At 36.8% G+C, this 20,449-nt stretch overlaps 1 protein-coding gene across 4 annotated transcripts in view; it reads left to right on the forward strand.

The window, feature by feature from the left end:
* Positions 1–291: 291 nt before the first annotated feature.
* The window catches only part of RPGRIP1 (RPGR interacting protein 1), a 31,466-nt gene continuing 11,308 nt past the window's right edge, over positions 292–20,449 (forward strand). For 2 of the 4 annotated variants that reach the window (XM_051980413.1, XM_051980412.1), the window contains exons 1-9: positions 376–603; positions 3,056–3,129; positions 4,660–4,805; positions 6,714–6,877; positions 11,379–11,537; positions 12,429–12,546; positions 14,708–14,859; positions 15,444–15,786; positions 16,962–18,688. In XM_051980413.1, coding sequence (XP_051836373.1) covers positions 466–603; positions 3,056–3,129; positions 4,660–4,805; positions 6,714–6,877; positions 11,379–11,537; positions 12,429–12,546; positions 14,708–14,859; positions 15,444–15,786; positions 16,962–18,688 — 3,021 coding nt within the window. In that variant the 5' untranslated portion in view covers positions 376–465. Of the gene's footprint in view, positions 604–3,055; positions 3,130–4,659; positions 4,806–6,713; positions 6,878–11,378; positions 11,538–12,428; positions 12,547–14,707; positions 14,860–15,443; positions 15,787–16,961; positions 18,689–20,449 lie in introns of all 4 variants that reach the window. The other 2 variants (XM_051980414.1, XM_051980415.1) reach the window with 2 other exon arrangements.

Below are 20,449 nucleotides of genomic sequence, written 5' to 3' on the forward strand. Positions count from 1 at the left end.
CAAAGGCCAGAATAAGACCCTGGAATCTTGTAAACTTTGAATAGTCTGCCTGGTTCACAAGTAAATGCCTGGGTCACTATTGTTTCCTGGGTCACTATTGTTTCCACAGCAACACTTCTGTGGATAAAACAAAGCCAGATTACAGAGATAGATACACAAACAGGGTTGCTTTCAATGGAGCCATAAGGTTTACAATACAAATTTGTCCAGCTTGTCTCCAATTATCATGACTATAAGAAATCTTTAGGCATTCCACGTGATCTCAGTGAATGATGTAAAGTCATCTATATTAGTGTTAAAAACTATTACATTATAAATTACTTTAAGTTTCAGTTACTCCCCATAGTAAATCAAGGGGTTAGCAGAGTTGCTATTATTTCTGGAACCAGCTTTTGTGAATGCTGCTTTTACCTCAAGAATTTCTGTTTTGCCTTTTTTCTCATCACATGGCAACAGAATCAGGAAATGTTAAGAACATCCCATAATGCTCTGCTATCTCAAGTGGATGAGCTCAAAACAGAACTGAAAGAAAAGAACAAAAGGGTGGTGAGTCTGGAAAGTCAACTGGCAGACATGTCGGTTCTAAGGATTACAGTGAGAGAGGTAAGTAAACTTCATACAAGCTTTGCCAAATGCTGGGTAGATTATGTCCAGTCAATTGTGAATGAATTGAACTAGAGATATTTTTAATTTTTTTTATTTTATAATAACTTTTTATTGACAGAACCCATGCCAGGGTAATTTTTTTTTTTTACAACATTATCCCTTGCACTTGGCTCTGTTCCGATTTTTCCCCTCCCTTCCTCCACCCTCTCCCCTAAATGGCAAGCAGTCCTATATATGTTGAACTAGAGATCTAAACAGTTTTTAGCAATTCTAAGATACTATAACTTAGACAATATAATGATTTTGGTCCTTGTCTTCTGGCAAATGGCTTTGTTTTTCAATCCATTTAGACTGGTGGCAAAAATTCCACTTGGAGAGCTTCTGGAAAAGATATTCATCAGTCCAGAAAGAACTTATCTTTCATTAAAGTGAGGCTTCTTAAAGCCTCTGTGCTGTGTCACTTTCTAGGTCTTTTCAGCCCACTTTTTATGGTGTAAATGGAAGCCCTTATTTCTAAGCAGAAATCCATTGTCAATTTCTAGTGCTCTAAGAGCTCTGAACAAATTTTTCTGATGTCATTCAACTCACTTCAGCAAATATGTATTAAGTGTCTGTCATATATAAAGTATAGTCCTAAGCACCAGGAATACAAATATTATTGTTACTCAGTTATGTCCAGTTCTTTGTTATGCCAAAGATCATACTGTCCATGGGTGTCTCTTGACAAAGATACTGAAGTGGTTTGCCATTTCCTTTTCATGATCATTTTACAAATGAAAAAACTGAGGAAAACAGGGGTAAGTGATTTGCCCTGGGTCACACAGCTAGCAAGTGACTGAGACTGGATTTGAACTCTTGAAGATGAATGTCCCTAATTCCAAGCCCAGTGCTCTGTGCACTGTCACTTAGTTGTTCAGAGATATTTATAATAAAAATAGGTACATAACAACTTGTCAGTAATTTCCTCTTCCAATATATTGTTGGTTGTTCATTCATGTACAGATTTGTACCTTATTTTATGTGGTTATAGTGTAGACTCTTTTCCTAGTTTGAGTTTCTGCATTTTGTCTTATTTTGTCCTTCCTAATTTCTTTATACCTCTAATGTTTCACATGAGTAGTACATGCCCTTTTAATGGTAGTATGACACGGAGATATCCTTTTGTTTAGCCAGTCTCCAACTATTGTATATATAGGCTATTTCCAACTCAGGGTTGCAATAAATATATCTGTACACATCTTTTAAAATTATATTCTTGTAGTAGATTCCTATATTGAGATCATTGGTATTTTCAGTTTTACAAGTCCTATAGTGCACTCTCAAATTGCTCTACAAATGATGGCACCACTTTGCAATAACTGCAGTAAACTTTTTTCCAATAGTATTTTTCAAAATATATGAAAATATAGTTTTCAATTCTTAAGTGTATCAGTTTCCTCATTATTCCATAGGCATTGGAGGTGTGTGATTTTTTTGTTAATTTTTGCCAATTTATTAGATGTGAAACTGTACCTCAATTGTTTTAATCTTAAGTGAAGTTAAACTTTTTCCATTGTGTTTATTTTAAATTTGTATTTCCTCTTGTAAATTATTCAAATCTCTGGGTTACTTATTCATTGGATATATGGATCTATTAGAGCTTTATCATTGGGGTGTATCATTTTATATCATTTCTATCATGCACTTTTATTATACTTTTATAGCATCTCCTTATAAATTCTAGATTTTGTGACTTTATGAGGTATATCACGTACTTTTTTTTTCTAATTGCCATTTTCTTTTCTTTTTATCTTGGGTATAATAGTTTTCACATGTAGATTTTTAAAATTATATAATTAAATTAATTTACATGTCTTCTTGTGCTTGCTAGTGCTTTAAGTACACATAGCTTGCATCATTTTAACCTGTGCCTGTTAATGCAAGTATTTTTAAATTTTCTTATTGTTTATTCTCTCTTCCCATTTGTATTTGTCCTTTAAGGGCAGGAACTGTTCTTATTCCTCTTTCTTTGATGTACAGTCTTATGCATAATAGAATGCAATAAGTATTGTTTAAAGATTGACCTAGAATCCCCTCATCTTCATTATTAGGAAAGCATTGCAGTGTGGGTTTAGTTCTATAGCTCTGGGATTTCTCATTGCAAGGGAGTAAAGTTTGCAGCTTTAAATAGTAGCCGAGTCATTTTCTTTCATAGCCATACATGAAACCATTCTTCCAGGTTTCTCAATGTTTAATTTCAGCAGCACCTTTGTCATTCCCTACTCTCTCGCTTAGTCCAAAAGGATTCTTTGGTTTGGAATGATGCTTTCCTACGTTGGCTCCTCCAACATGATTACTGGAAACAGGCAAAGAAAATATTAATTTGGTGGTGAAGAGAGAAACCAACAAGCTCTTATAAACTTGAAGCATTAGTTTTTAAATAATTAAAAATGTCATTTCCCCCCCTCAGTTTCAGGACAGAGTGGAGGATTTAAAAAGAGAGAGAAATCTGCTGAAGGGAAATCATGACAGACTCTTAAAAAAGTGAGTACAAAGGGAGTACCAAGGAAGAGGATAGAAAAAAGAGGGTTCTATCCTGATTCAGGAGAACTGAGGAAGGCTCAGGGCAGTTATTATACCTACATATATTCCTAAAATGATGAATCTTGGTGAGCAGCTTGGGAACTTCAATTCAAATAAAGAAATATAGTGAATTCTTAATTATCTGAGATACATATTAAAACCAGGCCTAGCTTTCTACTGTCAGTTAGAAACTTCTTGGGCTATAAGTTGCAAGTATGCTCAAGGAATGCAGTCTAGTTTTAATATTAGCCTAAGTAAAATAAAATTTGAAAAGACTTATTAAAAAAGATTATTTAAAAGTCCTTCTTCCCCAAATGATTATTACCCTCTTTTTAAAATCATCCATGACAGTGATGTTAAATTTAATAAAAATGTACCACTAACCATATATAATGTTTCTAGCAGACTGCATATTGATTTAGAAAATCACATATTATATGTTTTATTGTATTTTTATTTATTTTAAGTATTTCCCAGTTACATTTTAATATATTTAGACTGCCCTTGGGTGTCTATAGGTCACTGTGATCAACACCTCAGATTTATGACACTCATTTGTATAAACTAGCTTAAAAGTTGGCTATAATAAATGTGTGTGTGTCTCATCTTTGTTGTTGTTATTGTTGATTGTTTCTATCATATCCAACTCTCTATGATGCCATTTAGAGTTTTCTTTGCAAAGATAATGGAGCTGTTTGCCATTTCCTTCTCCAGCTCATTTTACAAATGAGGAATTGAGGTGAACAGAATTTAAGTGATTTGCCCAAGGTCACACAGCTAATAAATGTATGAGGCTTCAATATGAACTCAAGTCCTCCTGACTCTAGGTCCAGCATCGTCCACTGTACCACCTGGCTGCCCATGTATATACGCACACATGCATGTGCACACACACATACACCACATACCCCAAAAATATCTTCCTATAGACTATCTTCCTTTGCCCCATATGATTTCACAGCTAGACATAAGAGTACATATAAGAGATCTGGCAATGGAGACATAAAGAAGATAGCTACATTCCTTGCTCTCAAGTCCTATAATTTTAAAATTTAGTTAAAGAGGGAAGTTATTTCTGAATTTGATCTCTTGGATAGAGAGGAAGGGAAATAATTTCCCTTAGAATGGAGACAATCTGTCTTTAAAAATATCTTGGTTCATAGTTCCAGGCTAATGAAAACCATATTATAATGGAGAAGAGCCCTGGGGGGCAAGATAGTGATTTTTGGCCGGCCTAGGGACTGGGGGTGGGTGGGTGTGATAAACCCAAGAGCATGACAGATGGAGTGTTCTACAGGCCCCCAAAGGTTCTGAGGCAGTTAGGAAATGACAGTTGGGTATCCAACGGGGGCAGGAAGAACATGAAGGGGAGCAGATGAGGTCCTAAACATAGGATATGCTAAAACTATGGAAAATGAAAGCCATGTTGACAACCTCAAATTGTTCATCTGATATTTCCTCTCTCCCTCACACTTCTCTCAACATTCCCAGCATGTTAAATAGCAGCAATCAGCCTCACTGGAGCACTGACCTCATGAAGGAACGGCTTCAGCAGAAAGTCTCTCATCTACAAGAGCAGCTGGATTCTGAAGTAGCAGAGAAGAGAAAGATCTTGGTTCAGTTGGCTAAGGAACAGGGTAAGTGACAAGGTGTTTCAGTGGGTAGAGCCCTGGAAGAGCTAGTTCAAATTTTCACCTTAAAGATCCTTCCTTAGTTGTTATTCATCAATAACTAAAAGGTGCTAATGCCTTAGGATTCTTAACATATCCCTCTAATTTTGTCACTTTTATTTCCTTAATGTTTCACCCATTTTTCCTCTTCTGGATGGAGATGTAAGGAAGGCCCTGTGACACATATGAATTTAGTTGTGGGAAGCTAGACTAATCATTCCCCTTCTGTGTCTTTTAGTCTTCCTTTCCTACTTCTGTAAAATAAAATAACATCAGGCTGTTGTGAGATAGATATATACTGTATTAGAAAGTATGTACTTGGCTTTAGTACTTTTCCAAGAAAACCCTAAATGATATCATGAAGTTTGGATATAAATGAAAAACAGTAACAAAAGAAAGTACTTTGTAAACCTTAAAGATACACACACACACACACACACACACAAATACACATATATACACATTATAATGGGTAGAATTGTTAAGGAGTTCCATCACACTGTTGCTCATTGACAGCATCTGCCACACTAGTTTTTTTTTTTTTCCCCAAAGAAGAGAGATGCTTTAATTTCTCTTAAATCTGCCTTATAAAAACTTGTCAACATGGCAAGTTCTGTTTTTATAGGTCTATAAAGTTCAAGACAGATGGTACAGGTTGAAACTAATCAGTAACATTATTATAAGCTTCTATTGATAGACTGCCAGTTAAGGAATTATAGAAGCACTACATTTTTAGGAACATTATCATTCCCTTCTTAACTTCTACATTTTTAAGAGCACTCTATATGCTATTTTTAAAAATGTGTTTTTATGTATAAGCCCATGTAATTTCATTTAACACACTCTTTTTGCAGATAATGGTGAGGTTTTAGGGCATCATCAGTATTTTGGTTATCTATACGTATGCCCATATGCTAAATCTGTAATCTATATACTCTTAATAGTCTGTAATCCCCATGAATTCAGGACTCATATTTCACTAAAGCATTAGTCTCTCTACTAACCAGTTTCTAAGAGGTATACAATACGTACTAAATAAATGTTTGTTAAATTGAATTTATTAGGTAGTTATAGTTGGCTAGGATAAGATACCAGAAATCAGGTAATATTTACAATCAAAGAAGAGTGACACAGACAAACCTTTATACTTTCCCACCTTTTGTAATATTTTCATCTAAAGTAGAATTAGTTTTTTGTTGAGTTGTTTTTGTCTTCCATGTTTTACTTCCTGGGAAGATTGCAAATTAATATTCTCCTTTACCTAATTTATTATGCAACCTGTAAATCTCAAAAGTCTGTTATAATCAGGAGCTACCTTTTTGATCATGGAACTCCTGAAGTTTATTGATGATTAACAAATCCTTACTTGTTGGAAGATTTTTTTCTGATTTTATATAACTCTTAGTTATGGGATTCAAGTATTAGAGGCAAGCAAATTTGATATGTGACTCCAATAATTAAACTTCCATAGAACCCTGCTTCAGATTCCTCAGGAGGATTGCAACCCATCATTTGCCATATCAAATTCATATATGCAACAAGGTCTTCCTTGTGTCTCTACCCAAGAAATAATAGGAAAATGAGTGAAATGGCAAGGAATTAAAAGAAAAGTAAAGGAAAAAAATACAAAGATCTGTTAAGAATCCTAAAGTGGTAGCACCTAAATTCAGTTACTGATGAGTATAAAGAACATGAAAGAGAATTGGAGAAGAGGCATAAGGAAGGTAAATTCAACCGCTGCTTGTTCTAATAGTTCCTAATTTACTAAGGTAACCTTGGGCAGCAACAAATATTTTTTTATTTTTACTTGCTCAAAAATCTTAGCAAGAAAATCCTTTAAATGCCTTTGCCAGCCTCACTTGTTTCTTTCTCCAGCTGAAAATGCCGACCTGAAGCAGGAAGTCACCCAGATGCTAATGAAACATAAAAAGGAAGTAGAACTTCTCCAACAGAAAACTGCCACTACTACCACTACTAGTAGTCAATCAGATCCAGATATTTTGCAACCTTCGTATCAAGATTATACTAAAGAAACACAGGTATAAGAGTTGGTTTGGGTTTTTTTTTTTTGTTTGTTTTTGAAACACAGGTAATTATTTCTGATCAATGAGAAGGGTTATGGTCTTTAATGCTGGATCAATACCCTTATAAAAACAGTAAAGAGAATAAGTCAACAACTAAATAATTTGTATCTTAAGTCAAACACTGAATACAAAAAATAGTAGGGACTTTGAGAAAAGTGAGGATAGAGAATATATCACAATGTACAAATTCTTGGGAAATCAGGTTTTATTAATTGTAAACTTAATCTTGTCTCCTCCTCCTTTCTTTTTTTTTTTTTTTTTTTTTTTTTTGCTGAGGCAATTGGAGTTGTGACTTGTCCAGGGTCACATAGCTAGGAAGTATTAAGTATCTGAGATCAGATTTGAACTCAGGTCCTCCTGACTTCAAGGCTGGTGTTCTTTTCACTGCACCACCTCGCTGCCCCCTATCTTGCCTTCTCATATGTTTAAAATATGTGCTTCTATTTAAAATACAAGGAAACAAAAGAGTAGCCTCACAGGTTTATGGGATCCTAAAATCATAGATGTAAAACTGGAAAAGACCTTAGATGTGATCTATTCCAGGCTCCTCCATTATCTGCTTTAGCTAAAAGCATAGTAGTTTCTGCTCCAGTTTTTTACCCTTATTCTATATGTATATCTGTTTCAAATGTGTTTCTTGTAAACAACAAATTATAAGATTCTGTTTTTTAATCCACTCTATTTGCTTCCATTTTATCCGAGAGTTCATCCCATTGACATTCAATTATGATTATCACCTCTGTTTCCTTCCATCCTACTTTCTCCCCTGTATATACTTCTGTTCTCTCTTCTCATTTTGTCCCACCTTAGTAGTAGTTTGTTTCTAACCCACTCTGCCCTATACAGGGCATATATATATATAGCCCTGTATAGCCTTCCCTATTATCATCTCTCCTCTTACCCCTTTATCCTAGTATTTCTGCCTCCCCTTCTATCCAACCCCCCCCCCCCTTCTCTTTTCTTTCCCTTTTCTCCTCCTCCTCTTTTATAGGGTAAGATAACTTTTATACTCAACTCTGTGATTGCTATTCTCTCTTTGAGCTGAAACTGATGAGATTAGACTTTGGACAATTCTCCTCTTCCTCCTTTCTTTCCTGCTGTTGTAATAGATCTTTTGTGCCTCATCATGTGATCTAATTTTTCCCATTATATTTTACCCTTTCCTCTTCTCCCAGTACAATCCTATTTTCACTCCTTAATGTATTTTTCTTTGACATCACAATCACATCCTCCTTCCATGTATGCTCCCTCTTAACTGCCCCAATAATAATTTTCCCATCTAGGAATGTAAACAGTTTAACCTTTAAATAACATACATATTTTTCCCTGTTTATCTTTTTTATGCTTCTCTTGAGTCCTGCGTTTGAAGATCAGATTTTCTGTTTAATTCTGTTTTTTTTTTTTTCAAATAGAAATGATTTAAAACCTCTTACTTCATTTTTTTTAAATTTAAATTTTATTTTATTTAATAATAACTGTGTATTGACAGAATCCATGCCAGGGTAATTTTTTACAACATTATCCCTTGCACTCTCTTATGTTTCATTTTTTCCCCTCCCTCCCTCCACCCCCGCCCCCAAGATGGCAAGCAGTCCTATATATGTTAAATATGTTGCAGTATATCCTAGATACAATACATATTTGCAGAACCGAACAGTTCTCCTGTTGCACAGGGAGAATTGGATTCAGAAGGTAAAAATAACTCGGGAAGAAAATCAAAAATGCAAATAGTTCACATTCGTTTCCCAGTGTTCCTTCTTTGGGTGTAGCTGTTTCTGTCCGTCATTTATCCATTGAAACTCAGTTAGGTCTCTTTGTCATAGAAATCCACTTCCATCAGAATACATCCTCATACAATATCGTTGTCGAAGTGTATAATGATCTCCTGGTTCTGCTCATCTCACTTACCATGTAGGTCTCTCCAAGCCTCTCTGTATTCATCCTGCTGGTCATTCCTTACAGAGCAATAATATTCCATAACATTCATATACCACAATTTACCCAGCCATTCTCCAATTGATGGGCATCCATTCATTTTCCAGTTTCTAGCCACTACAAACAGGGCTGCTACAAACATTTTGGCACATACAGGTCCCTTTCCCTTTTTTAGTATCTCTTTGGGGTATAAGCCCAATAGAAACACTGCTGGATCAAAGGGTATGCACAGTTTGATAACTTTTTGGGCATAATTCCAGATTGCTCTCCAGAACGGTTGGGTTCGTTAACCTCTTACTTCATTGAAGAGATCTATCTCCTCCTCTGAAAGAATGATGCTCAATCTTAATAGGGTAGTTAATTCTTGGTTGTAACCTCAGGTCCTTTGCATTGTGGAATATGGTCTTCCCAGCTCTCTAATCCTTTATTGTAGAAGCTGCCAGATCCTTGTAGAAGTTTGCCAGATCCCTGACTGTTGCTCCTTGATACTTGAATTGTTTTTATCTGACAGCTTGCAATATTTTTTCCTTGAGATTATAGTTCTGGAGTTTTGGAGTTCTGGAGCTGGTATTCTGTGGGGTTTCCTTGTGGGATCTCTTTGCAGAGGTGATCAATGAATTCTTTCAATGACTATTTTCTCCTTTGGTTCTAGTATATCAGAGCAGTTTTCTTTAATGATATCTTTTTTTATAGCTTTTTATTTACAAGATATATGTATGGGTATTTTTCAGCATTGACAATTGTTCCAATTTTTCCCCTCCTTCCCTCCACTATCCCCCCAGATGGCAGGTACACTAATACATGTTAAATATGTTAAAGTATATGTTAAATGATACATGTTAAATATGTTAGAGTATATGTTAAATACAATATATGTATACATATCCATACAGTTACTTTGCTGCACAAGAAGAATCAGACTTTGAAATAATGTACAATTAACCTGTGAAGGAAATAAAAAGTGCAGGTGGACAAAAATGGAGGGATTGGGAATGCTTTGTAGTGGTTCACATTCATTTCCCAGAGTTCTTTTGCTGGGTGTAGCTGGTTCTACTTGTTATTGAACAAACAGCTGATTTGGTCCATCTTATTATTGAAGAGAGCCACGACCAATCAGAATTGATCATCATCTAGTATTGTTGTTGAAGTTCTTTAATGCTATCTTGAACAATGCTACCAGGCTCTTTTTTTGGTCATGGCCATCAAGTAGACCAATAATTTTTAAATTGTCTCTCCTGGATCTATTTTTCAGCTTAGCTGTTTTTCAAATGAGGAATTTTGCATTTTCTTTAATTTTTTCATTCTTTTTAGTTTGTTTGACTGATTCTTAATGTCTCAAAGAATCATTACCTTCCATTTGACCCATCCCAGTATTTAATGTGTGATTTTCTTCAGTTAGCTTTTATCTCTTCCCATTTGCTTAATTCTACTTGTCAAGGTGTTTTCTTCAGTGGATTTTTCTTTTTCTTTTTTTTTGCATTTGGCCAATTATATTTTTAAAGAAATTGTTTAATTTAGTCAATTTCTCCCTTCCTTTTCCAAACTTTTGATTCACTTTCGTATACCTCTTGTTTCTTTTCTCATTTTTTTCTTCTACCTCTCTTGTCTTTTAAAATTTTTTATGAGTACTTTCAAGAAGCCTCTTTGGGCTTGAGACCAATTCATATCACATTGAGATTTCCTCTGTGGACATTTTGTTGTCTTCTGAGTTTTCCCTGTCACCATAGTGGCTGATTATGGTTCTTTTTTATTTCTTGATCATTTTCTTCTCTTTTTATTTCCTCTTTTGTGCCTTTTTTATGGTTGAGCTCTGCCCTTGGGATAAAGGGGGCATTGTCCCTCGCTCCTCGTACAACTCTAAGCCTTAGCTTTGAACATAGAGGCAAAGGGCTCTTGTGTTTGCTTCAATCTATTTTCAGACATAATCAGTTTCTTCTCTGGGAATGAATATGAGTTTCTTCTCTCTCCTTCATTTTCTAGATGAGGAATACAAAGACTAGAGAGGTTGTTCATGATCATAGAAAAGCTAAGATTGGAACCCAGAGCATTTGATTGTAGTTTGTACTGTCCCTTACAGAAAATATTTGGCAAAATCTGTTGATAACATTCTACCAGCTATCATTAAAAAAAATTTGTGAAGTATTAAGTAAACAGGCAAGTTAGGCCAGGTCTAGTTTAACCCTTTTTGGCAACAATCTTCCTCATGGCAGCTAGGATGTTGCTGAGCTCCTCTCTCTCCCTCTTGGCCTGGAATGTGAATGCCCACTCTTTTTTTGGAGGAACTTAAAGATTTGTTTCTCCTTGGGAGACCTTTAACAATTCCTGATCCCATATCTCATAAGGAGCACATGCCCTGGATCATCTTTCTTACAAACTTGGTGTGTTTGGTCAAGTGTTAAGGCATTAGATGGCCGAGCAGCCATGCTATTGTAGAAGACAGACCACTTCTTTAATAGAGGAAATTTATTACTACATTTATCATATATAAAATGGTTTTTAACCAATTATTTTCTCTTTGAAGACACAGGAACTGAATCCTCCACAAGAAATCAAAGAGGAGGAAAAGAACCTGTCTTGGGCTTACAATCAGATGAAGGCGGCACATGCAGAAACTGCCCTAGAACTGGAGAAGACAAGAGACATGCTCCTTTTGCAGCACCAGATCAACAAGCACTATCAGGTGCAGAGAAAGGAGGGTGCAGGAAGTGGCCATAATCTGGGAAAGCATTCTTAATTAGGAGGACACCAAGGTTAAACAGTAGCTAGTGCAACCTCCTCCTGGGTTGTCACATCTAGGCATTGTGCCATTGTTAGCAAAGCTGATATCTATTCCCATTACAGAGGATGAAAGACAACAGTGTTTTCATAAAACATTGGCAATAAGAGTCAGGGAACAGCTACTGCCTATGGGGAATGTGAAGCTCTTGTTCCACTTCTAGAAAACATTTTTGCTGTTCCTAAGAATATGACACTCTATGACACTACTACATCAATTGTTTCCAGGGATAATGCCATAATTGAAGGGTTCCCTGAAAAATCTATATGAATAGTCTTTTCTTGAAAAATATATTGGTAGAATATCCCCTAACCTAGCTTTTCCTGAATTCCTTAAAAAGTATTTTACCTGAAGTCCATGAACTTTAAAAAATATATATTATTTCCTTTGAAATTCTATGACTAATGACATGACTAATATGGAAATAAGTTTAACATGTTGGTACATGTATAACCAAAATAATTAATAAATTAAAAATAAAAGAAATCCTACATATTTGAGGCAACTAAGTGGTGTGGTAGATAGAATACCATCCCTGGAAGACATGAAGTCAAATTTGGTCTCAGACATATATTAGCTATATGACCTATTAACTTCAATTGGTTCCTGTTCAATTGTCCTGTCCAAAAAGTATACTTTAGACATTTAAATACATTATTCTGGAAAGGGGTCCATCAGCTGCACTAGAAAGCCATAGGGATATATGTTACAGAAAGGGTTAAGCATCCCTGACTTAGAAAGTCTTAAGCCATAATGATGAAAATATAGAAAAGATAAAAAGTCATTTTGTTTCAGGATGAACTGGAAATTGTGAAGATAAAAGCTGATAATAGTGAGAAAGAGCACAAGGAAGAGTGGGAAAAGTTGAATCAACTGCTGGACCTCAAGAACAATCGCATTCAACAGCTGGAAGGTAGTTTTGGAAGCCACAGACTTATGGCTGAATTTAGTTAAAGCTTCTTCCCTCTTATTCCAGCCATTGCTACGGAACTGCCATCTGTTTTACTCATTGAGGGTTCCTTACTAACCCCATCTCCTCATGTGACTTCCCTAAAAAAATTTGTTCTGTTGGTTCTCAGACTCAGTCTGGATTAAAATTGTGCCTCTGAAGTTTACTACTTGAGATCTTTGGGCAACTAACTTAACCTCCCTGTCTATCTCTATAAAGAGGAGAGATTTGGATCAAGATCCCTTCTAATTCTCTCTCTGTTATTATGTAGGCCCTTCTCATTCCTCTATATTCTATCTTTTTCATAAGATTTGCTCTGTAGAAAAAGAGCTTGCTTCTCTTGTCATTGTTTCATTGTGTGCTACAGTAAGTGACTTACTCTCTTTCTCTTAAGTACATGAAATATGATCAGAGTATTGTGAAGACTGGTCACTTGCTTCTTGCTCTGTCCTCCAGTCTTTATGGTTTTTCCATTAAGATCCACACTACTTTACATCAGACTATAGGCTGAAGCTAATGGGTGCCTCGTGAAAGGTAATTAATTGTCCAGATCTTAGGTAGGTGGGCTGTATGTGGCTGCCCCTCTCACTATCAGCATTGCTTACTTCTTTGCATTTTTTCCTTTCTAGTTCATCTAACATAAATTGTGACTAATACTGCACTCAATGAAAACAAATTATGTGGTTCTCCTCTTGTCCCTTTCCTTGTCATTGATCCAGTAAGAAAGTTAAGACACCAGGGCCCCACAAGGCATCTTGCAATAGACCGTCTGTGATAGAGGGGGCTCAATAATTGAATGTGACTATTAGAGACATGATAGGTAGTCACATATGTCATACCGTCTCTATAGGACAACTCTTAAGAGAATATGACATACTTTGCTCTTCCTTTATTCACTGTTACAAGCCTATTCTACTTGTTGGCAATAATACACTAAATTTCTTAAAATGATCCTTCCACAAACCCTGTCAGAGCTTCACCAGGAGTCACAGTAGATAAGAGTGAGAAGCTAGAGTAAATCAGGGAAGTGAATTTGAATCCAATTTCAAGCAAATATTTGTTGTATAATCCTGAGTAAGTCACTTAACTTTTTGATTGCCTCAATTTCCTCAACTGTAAAATGAGGAATAATATCTAGCTAGAAGGATTGTTGTGAAGTTCAAGTGAGATGAGTGCCTGGCACTAAGAAGTGATTATTCCCTTTTCCCCATCTGTTTTTCTAAAACAGTCTTATCTGGTTGGTAAAATTTTACAAACAATGTTTTTCTAAGCTTGATGTATGTATTACATAGAGTGTTGGCTTTTCAATCATTCATTTGGTCAATTCTCTCACAAGAAACATAGGTTTTATTTGGCATGTCAGTAACAGATTTTATATTTGACGTTAAAAAGGGTCCCAGTCATAGCTCTTTGCCCCTAGAAAAATCACGCTGCTGCTCGACATGGCCACTTTTAGTCCTTTTCAAGTTACTTTACTACTCAGCTCTTGAATGAAGAGGTAGTTTTCTTTCCTCTTTAGCACAGCTCAAAGATGTAGCTTATGGTACCCTGAAGTTTCCACTGCATCTGGAAATGCCAGTCCATGAAGAGAATATGGTAGACTGTCTTCAGCTGCACCAAGGTGAAAACCTTTTTGAACTACATATTCACCAGGCCTATCTGTCATCTGCAGCCCTTTCCCAAGCTAGAGATACCCAGCTTGCCTCCTTCTGTACCTATTCCTTCTATGATTTTGAAATCCATTGTACCCCACTGGCTGTGGGACCACGACCTCTCTATGATTTCACCTCCCAGTATGTGGTGAGAACAGATTACCTTTTCCTGAACTATTTACAAGGGGCTTTCTCCCGAATTAACCTTCACCAGACTGCAGCTCTTGACCATAATATCCTTGCAGTTGGCTGGCTTCGTTTTGACAAAGTGCTAGAAACAGTGGAGAAGGTCCATGGTACTGCCATGCTTACTGGTAAGTGCCCCCTTGGCTTTCCCACAGCTCCTAGTATTAGTATGGATTTTCCCAAATTCCCTGACTGCTCTTGAGCTGTTTTCACAATCTCTTCCTTTGCTTCTCAATCACGTTATTACATCTGTTTCTTCCATGCATGTTCCATTTTCTGGTCTCCAGGAAATAATGGAGAAGACTTTGGGACATTGGATTACTGGATGAGGCTGAAATTTCCTATAGCACACAGCCTACAGGCATACAATAAGCGATTGAAAGCCCAAACATACCTGTCTGCTAATGTGCTTGGAGCCAGGAAGGCTCAGCCAAAGGAGGTGAGGAGATTGTACCAACATATTTCAAAGGCGCTACTGCCCAACAATTTATCAGAACAGCACTAGCAAATTAACAATTAGCCTTAATCAAGCATTCTGAGCTTATCTGTCTTGACTCCCATTCAAAAGAACAAGTTCTACTTTTTAGTCTGTTGTCTTAAAATGCATTTTGTGCATGTAACACCACAGAGGGATGGGGGAAAGATATGTAAAAAGTACTTTGAACTTATTTTCTAAAAAGATACTTTATGTGGATATAAGGTTTTCCTTTCTCCCTATGTATCTAGCCAGAAGGGTATGCACAGTGTGCTCCCTTGAATACAGATGAGATGCTTAATCACCTATCTTAGATTCTCTTCATTGAAATTACACTGTTTGAGTGTAGAGTACTCCTCAAAGCTGCTTTTTTGTGCCAATTTTAAAGAATAAAGACTTGGACAGTGATCATTAGGTTTGTTATCACCATCAACAGGAATAAATTCAAGAGGTCACAATCCCCAGTGGGCAGTAAGTACTCTGATCTTCTAGTCACAATTTGAGAAGTCTTCTAGTTTTTCCACAACCAATGACCTACCTCTTTCCAGGGCAGATCAGAGATTTTCAAGCATAGAAATCAGTTGTGGGTGGAAATCATCAGGTGCTGCAACCTCCGGAGTCGACGTTTGGGGGCACAACCCAGCCCATATGCCATGTACCAATTCTTCACCTTTTCTGACCATGACACACCCATCATTCCTGCCAGCAACCATCCCCATTTTGGTGATCAGGCCAGCTTCTCAGTGCACATGACCTTGGAACTGGATCAATATCTCAGGCAGATGGTCCTGCCTATATATGTGTTTGATGACAACGATTTGGAGCTAGGCTGGTTCCTTGGCAAAGCTCAGGTACCTTTGCTGCCTCTTGCACAAGATAAAGCCATTAAAGGTGAGGGCTCGATTGTTATTGGACCATTCTCCTTACTCCTATTTATGAGGTCTTCTAAAAATCCCTAAGTTATCTCTCTTGAATTGCTTCCTAACTATATAAGCTAAATAATAGCTGCAAAATAGATAATACGGTCTCAAGAGCAATGGAACACAAAAACCCAAAGCTCTATGGATTCCTTATAGGAGAACCCAGGACTTTTCTGTTTCTTACCAGAAATATAAATGAAATCAAATTCCTACAAATTGGTAGAGCCACCAATTTGAGCCACAATCTTTTATCTTTGATACAAAAGTGATCAAAGCTGTATAGTAGTGCTTCCAGGATTTTTCCTAGCTTAGTCTTTCTGCTTTAAGGCTTAAATGTTTCTTATACATGATAATGAATTGTGGCATTAAATTATCCCTAATTTTGCTGTCTTCATGTTTTTAAACTCCAGACAATAATTTAGGATTGTGCTTATATGTATCTTTTTCCCTAAATTCAATTTCTTAGCTATCTTTTTTCATAAATAACAACCGATCTGATTGCTTCCTACTCCCATCACCCTAACCCCCTTAACACTAACTTCCCCCTCCCCCTTATGGACTAGAAGGAGCAGTCTTCCTGAATGTAGCTTTGGGAAGATGGATACAGAGGGAAAAAGGTATGTGTGTGAGGGAGTGTGAGAGAGGGTAGGAGGTATGGTGGGGAGAGTTAAAGATAAGGAGGGTGAGATTAGGAAGCATTGATGCCCCACAAATTTGGTTTAGCTATTTTTGGAGGCATTCATTCATATTCTAGCTCTGCTAATGTGACCTTGACAAATACCTTACTTTAAGCCTTTCTCACCAGAAAATGATGTTAGGGATTATCTGTAAGCTCCCTTACAACTTCTGCATGATCTAGGTAATTTATCAAAACCACCAATTACCTGAACCAAAGTTTATCCTTCAGTGGGGCTCCTAGAAGGCAAGCCACATTCCCCTACCTCTTTTCCCACCTGGAATACTGAATAGTTTCACTCCCCTATAAATTCAGTAATGTGTTATGCAATTTCTGTAATATTAGCTATCATTATATGGTAGAACTTCATTTTATTACCAATAAAACCTAGATTAATTCACACCTGAAGGAAAGGCCATAATGTTGAATCATCCAGACTTTGATATCTATTCATTACCTGTGTGTTGCAGGTAACTTCAACCTCAGTGACCCTATGGGGAAACCCAATGGGTCCATTGAAGTGAAATTGGAGTGGGAGTCTCAATACCTATCTCCAGAGAGTTCACTGAAGCCAGAAACCCAGTCTGTTGAAAATGACAAGAAGGCACCCCTGTCTGTGGAAAATTACAACGAAGCACCTTTATTTGTAGAAAAACACGAGGCAAACCTGCAAGTAGAAGATTACAATGAAGCACTCCCTTCTGTAGAAAACGAGACAGATTTGCATCTAGAACATGAAAATGAAGCACCCCTCTCTGTGGAAAATTATGAGGCACCCCTTTTCAAAGAAAATTGTGAGACACCACCCCGATCTACAGAAAAATATGAGGCGAACCTTTCTGTAGAAGATTACAATGAGGCCGACTTGTCTGTAGAAAATTATGAGGCGAACCTTCGCATAGAAGATTATGAGGAAAATTTACCTATAGAAAAATACCAGGTAAACCCATCCTTAGAAAAAAAGGAAGTCAAGATATCTAAAGAAAACGTTGTAGAGTCCAAGATGTCTATAGAAGATTACGAGGAGGCAAAGCCACCAATAGAAAACAGCGATGAAGCAAAGCCGCCCATAGGAAACTGGGATGAGGCAAAGTCGCCAATAGGAAACTGCGATGAGGCAAAGTCGCCAAACTCTGATGAGGCAAAGTCGCCAATAGGAATCTGTGGTGAGGCAAAGCCGCCAATAGGAAACTGTGATGAGGCAAAGCCGCCAATAGGAAACTGTGATGAGGAAAAGTCGCCAATAGGAAACTGTGATGAGGAAAAGTCGCCAATAGGAAACTGCAACAAAGAAAAACAGTCCATAGAAATTTGCGACGAGTTCAAGCCATCTATAGAAAATTGCCAGGAAGCCAAGCTGTCTTTAGAAGATTACGACGAGGCAAAGCTGGCTATAGAAAACTGCAATGAAGAAAAAGAGTGTCTAGAAAATTGCAAGGAGGCTAAGCTGTCTCTAGAAAATTGCGACGAGGAAGAACAGTCTCTAGAAAACTGCGACAAGGAAAAACAGTCTCTAGAAAACTGCGACAAGGCCAAGCTGTCTATAGAAAATTGCAAAGAGGCCAAGCTGTCTCTAGAAAATTGTGATGAGGAAGAACAGTCTCTAGAAAATTGTGAGGAGGCCAAGCTGTCTTTAGAAGATTATGATGAGGCAAAATTGGCTATAGAAAACTGCGACGAGGAGAACAAGTCTCTAGAAAATTGTGACAAGGCCAAACTGTCTCTAGAAAATTGTGACGAGGATGAACAGTTTATAGAAAATTGCGACGAGGCCAAGCTGTCTCTAGAAAATTGCGACAAGGTTACAGAAAATTGCGATGAGGCCAAGCTGTCTCTAGAAAATTGTGACGAGGAAGAAAAACCTATAGAAAATTGTGACGAGGAAAAACAGTCTCTAGAAAATGGTGACAAGGCCAAGCTGTCTCTAGAAAATTGTGACAAGGAAGAACAATCTATAGAAAATTGCGACGAGGCCAAGCTGCGTCTAGAAAACTTCGAGGATGACAACCTGTCCATAGAAAACTGTGATGAGGCCAAGCTTCCTATAGAAAACCGTGATGAGGAAAAAGAATCTGTAGAAAATGACAAGGAGATGCCCCTACTGATAGAAGATTATAATAAAGCACCCGAAGCTATAGAAAATTATGAGAAACTTATAAAGATTCCAACTGAAGAAGAAAACATTTTATTTCACCAGGTAGGGAGCCCTTTAGCTGTTCTAGGAGGGAATGATGGAGAAAATATTATGAGGACTGGGGGTGAAAGAATACTGTTTTGCATATAATAGGTGCTTAATACATACTAGTTGAATTGTTACTGAAAATACTGTATCAGTACCATTAATTCAGTAAACATTGGTAAAAAACCTTCTTTGTGCCAGACACCATGCTAGGTGTTGAGCTACAAAGATTGCCAGATATTTTATGCATTTTGTAATTATTTGGAATAGAACTTCCTATTATTTACTCTTGTATTTTGTTATTATTACAGAGAAATGCTGTTGATTATATGGATTTATTTTGCGTGCTATTTTATTGAAACTATTATCTGAATTAATTTCTTTGCTAATTCCCTGGAGTTTTCCTAAGTAAATCATCATGTAATTAGCATATAAGAGATTGCTTTATCTTCTCTATGCCTATGCCTATATAGAAATAGATACAAAACCAAAATAGCTCTTGTCCTTGAGGATATCACTATTGGTGGAGAGGAGAAATGTGTGATATAGACATTTAAATGTAAGATGTATATATAAAATAACTTCAGAGAAGAAGATAACTAGGAGATAAGAACAGGTTTCTGTAAGACGTGGCACTTGAACTAAGTTCTGAAGACCACCAGGAATACTTCAAGGCAGAGGTGAGGAAGGGGGATATACCTAAGAGTCATTCATTTAAAATGAACTCAGGAAAATGGCTGTTTTTCAGAAATAGCTTTTTGGCAATTAACATATATAGAAAATATGTTCTGGAGGAGGGTAACCAAGTAGGAAAAGACTGCTGCAATAGTACCCTGGAGGTGATGAGTTTCTGAATAGTACAATGTTAGGGTGAGTTTTGAAGGCATCAGACTGATACAGGAGATGTTGAGGAGACAGAATTGTCAAGACTTGGCAAATGATTGGATATGGGTGGTGATGGAGAGGCAATGAGGGCATGGGGAACTTGTATGCCTACAAAGATGATGACTTTGACAGAAATAAGAAGTTAGGTAGGTTTGAGGAGAAACATAATTCCATTTTGGATATGTTGAGTTTGAGGTGTGTATAGTACATAGAGATTGATGATTTGCACTGGAGTTCAGGGGGGAAATGAGGGCCAGATTATAGTATATTTAGTAATATCTGAATAGAGATAATTGAACTCTTGGAAACTGAACAGAGAGAAAGAGACAGAGAGGAAGATTCAGAATAGACTGAATGTTGTATAGTACATTGGAACAGTGGGGTGGGTGCATTGATGAGGGTCCAGCAAAGGGAAGTAATTACTCTGCTAGGTAGATAGTTGGAAAACAAAGAGCATGAAAAGTTGGAAAACAAAGAGCATGAAAGCCCAGGGAAGAGGAACTATCTAGGAGGAAATCAGTTCAGCACAGCTCTCTAGCTTCACTACAGGGAACAGTCAACCCCTTTGTTTCTTAGCTCCCCTGGTGTAGAGAAATAACATTTAAAATTAATTTGAAAATGTTTTTTAGACATTAAAATTAGATATTAGACATTCTTCTAAACCTTCTGAAAAGGATTTGATGGCTTCCATTGCTAAATCTAACCTAAAGGAAATATAAAAAACAACTTTTAAATTAGAAAGCTTATTTAAGAATAAAATATGGAAGGAAAGATGAATAAAAAGTAAAATCCTAGTCTTAACTGCTTAAATGGAAATAGATTAGTGAGAACTAAAAGGAGGGCAAGATCTCGGGGAAAATTTGAGAAGTGTCCCAAAAACCCTATTATCAGAGC

The sequence above is a fragment of the Antechinus flavipes genome, chromosome 2 (genome assembly GCF_016432865.1).
Source record: "Antechinus flavipes isolate AdamAnt ecotype Samford, QLD, Australia chromosome 2, AdamAnt_v2, whole genome shotgun sequence".
NCBI classification, from domain to species: Eukaryota; Metazoa; Chordata; class Mammalia; order Dasyuromorphia; family Dasyuridae; genus Antechinus; species Antechinus flavipes.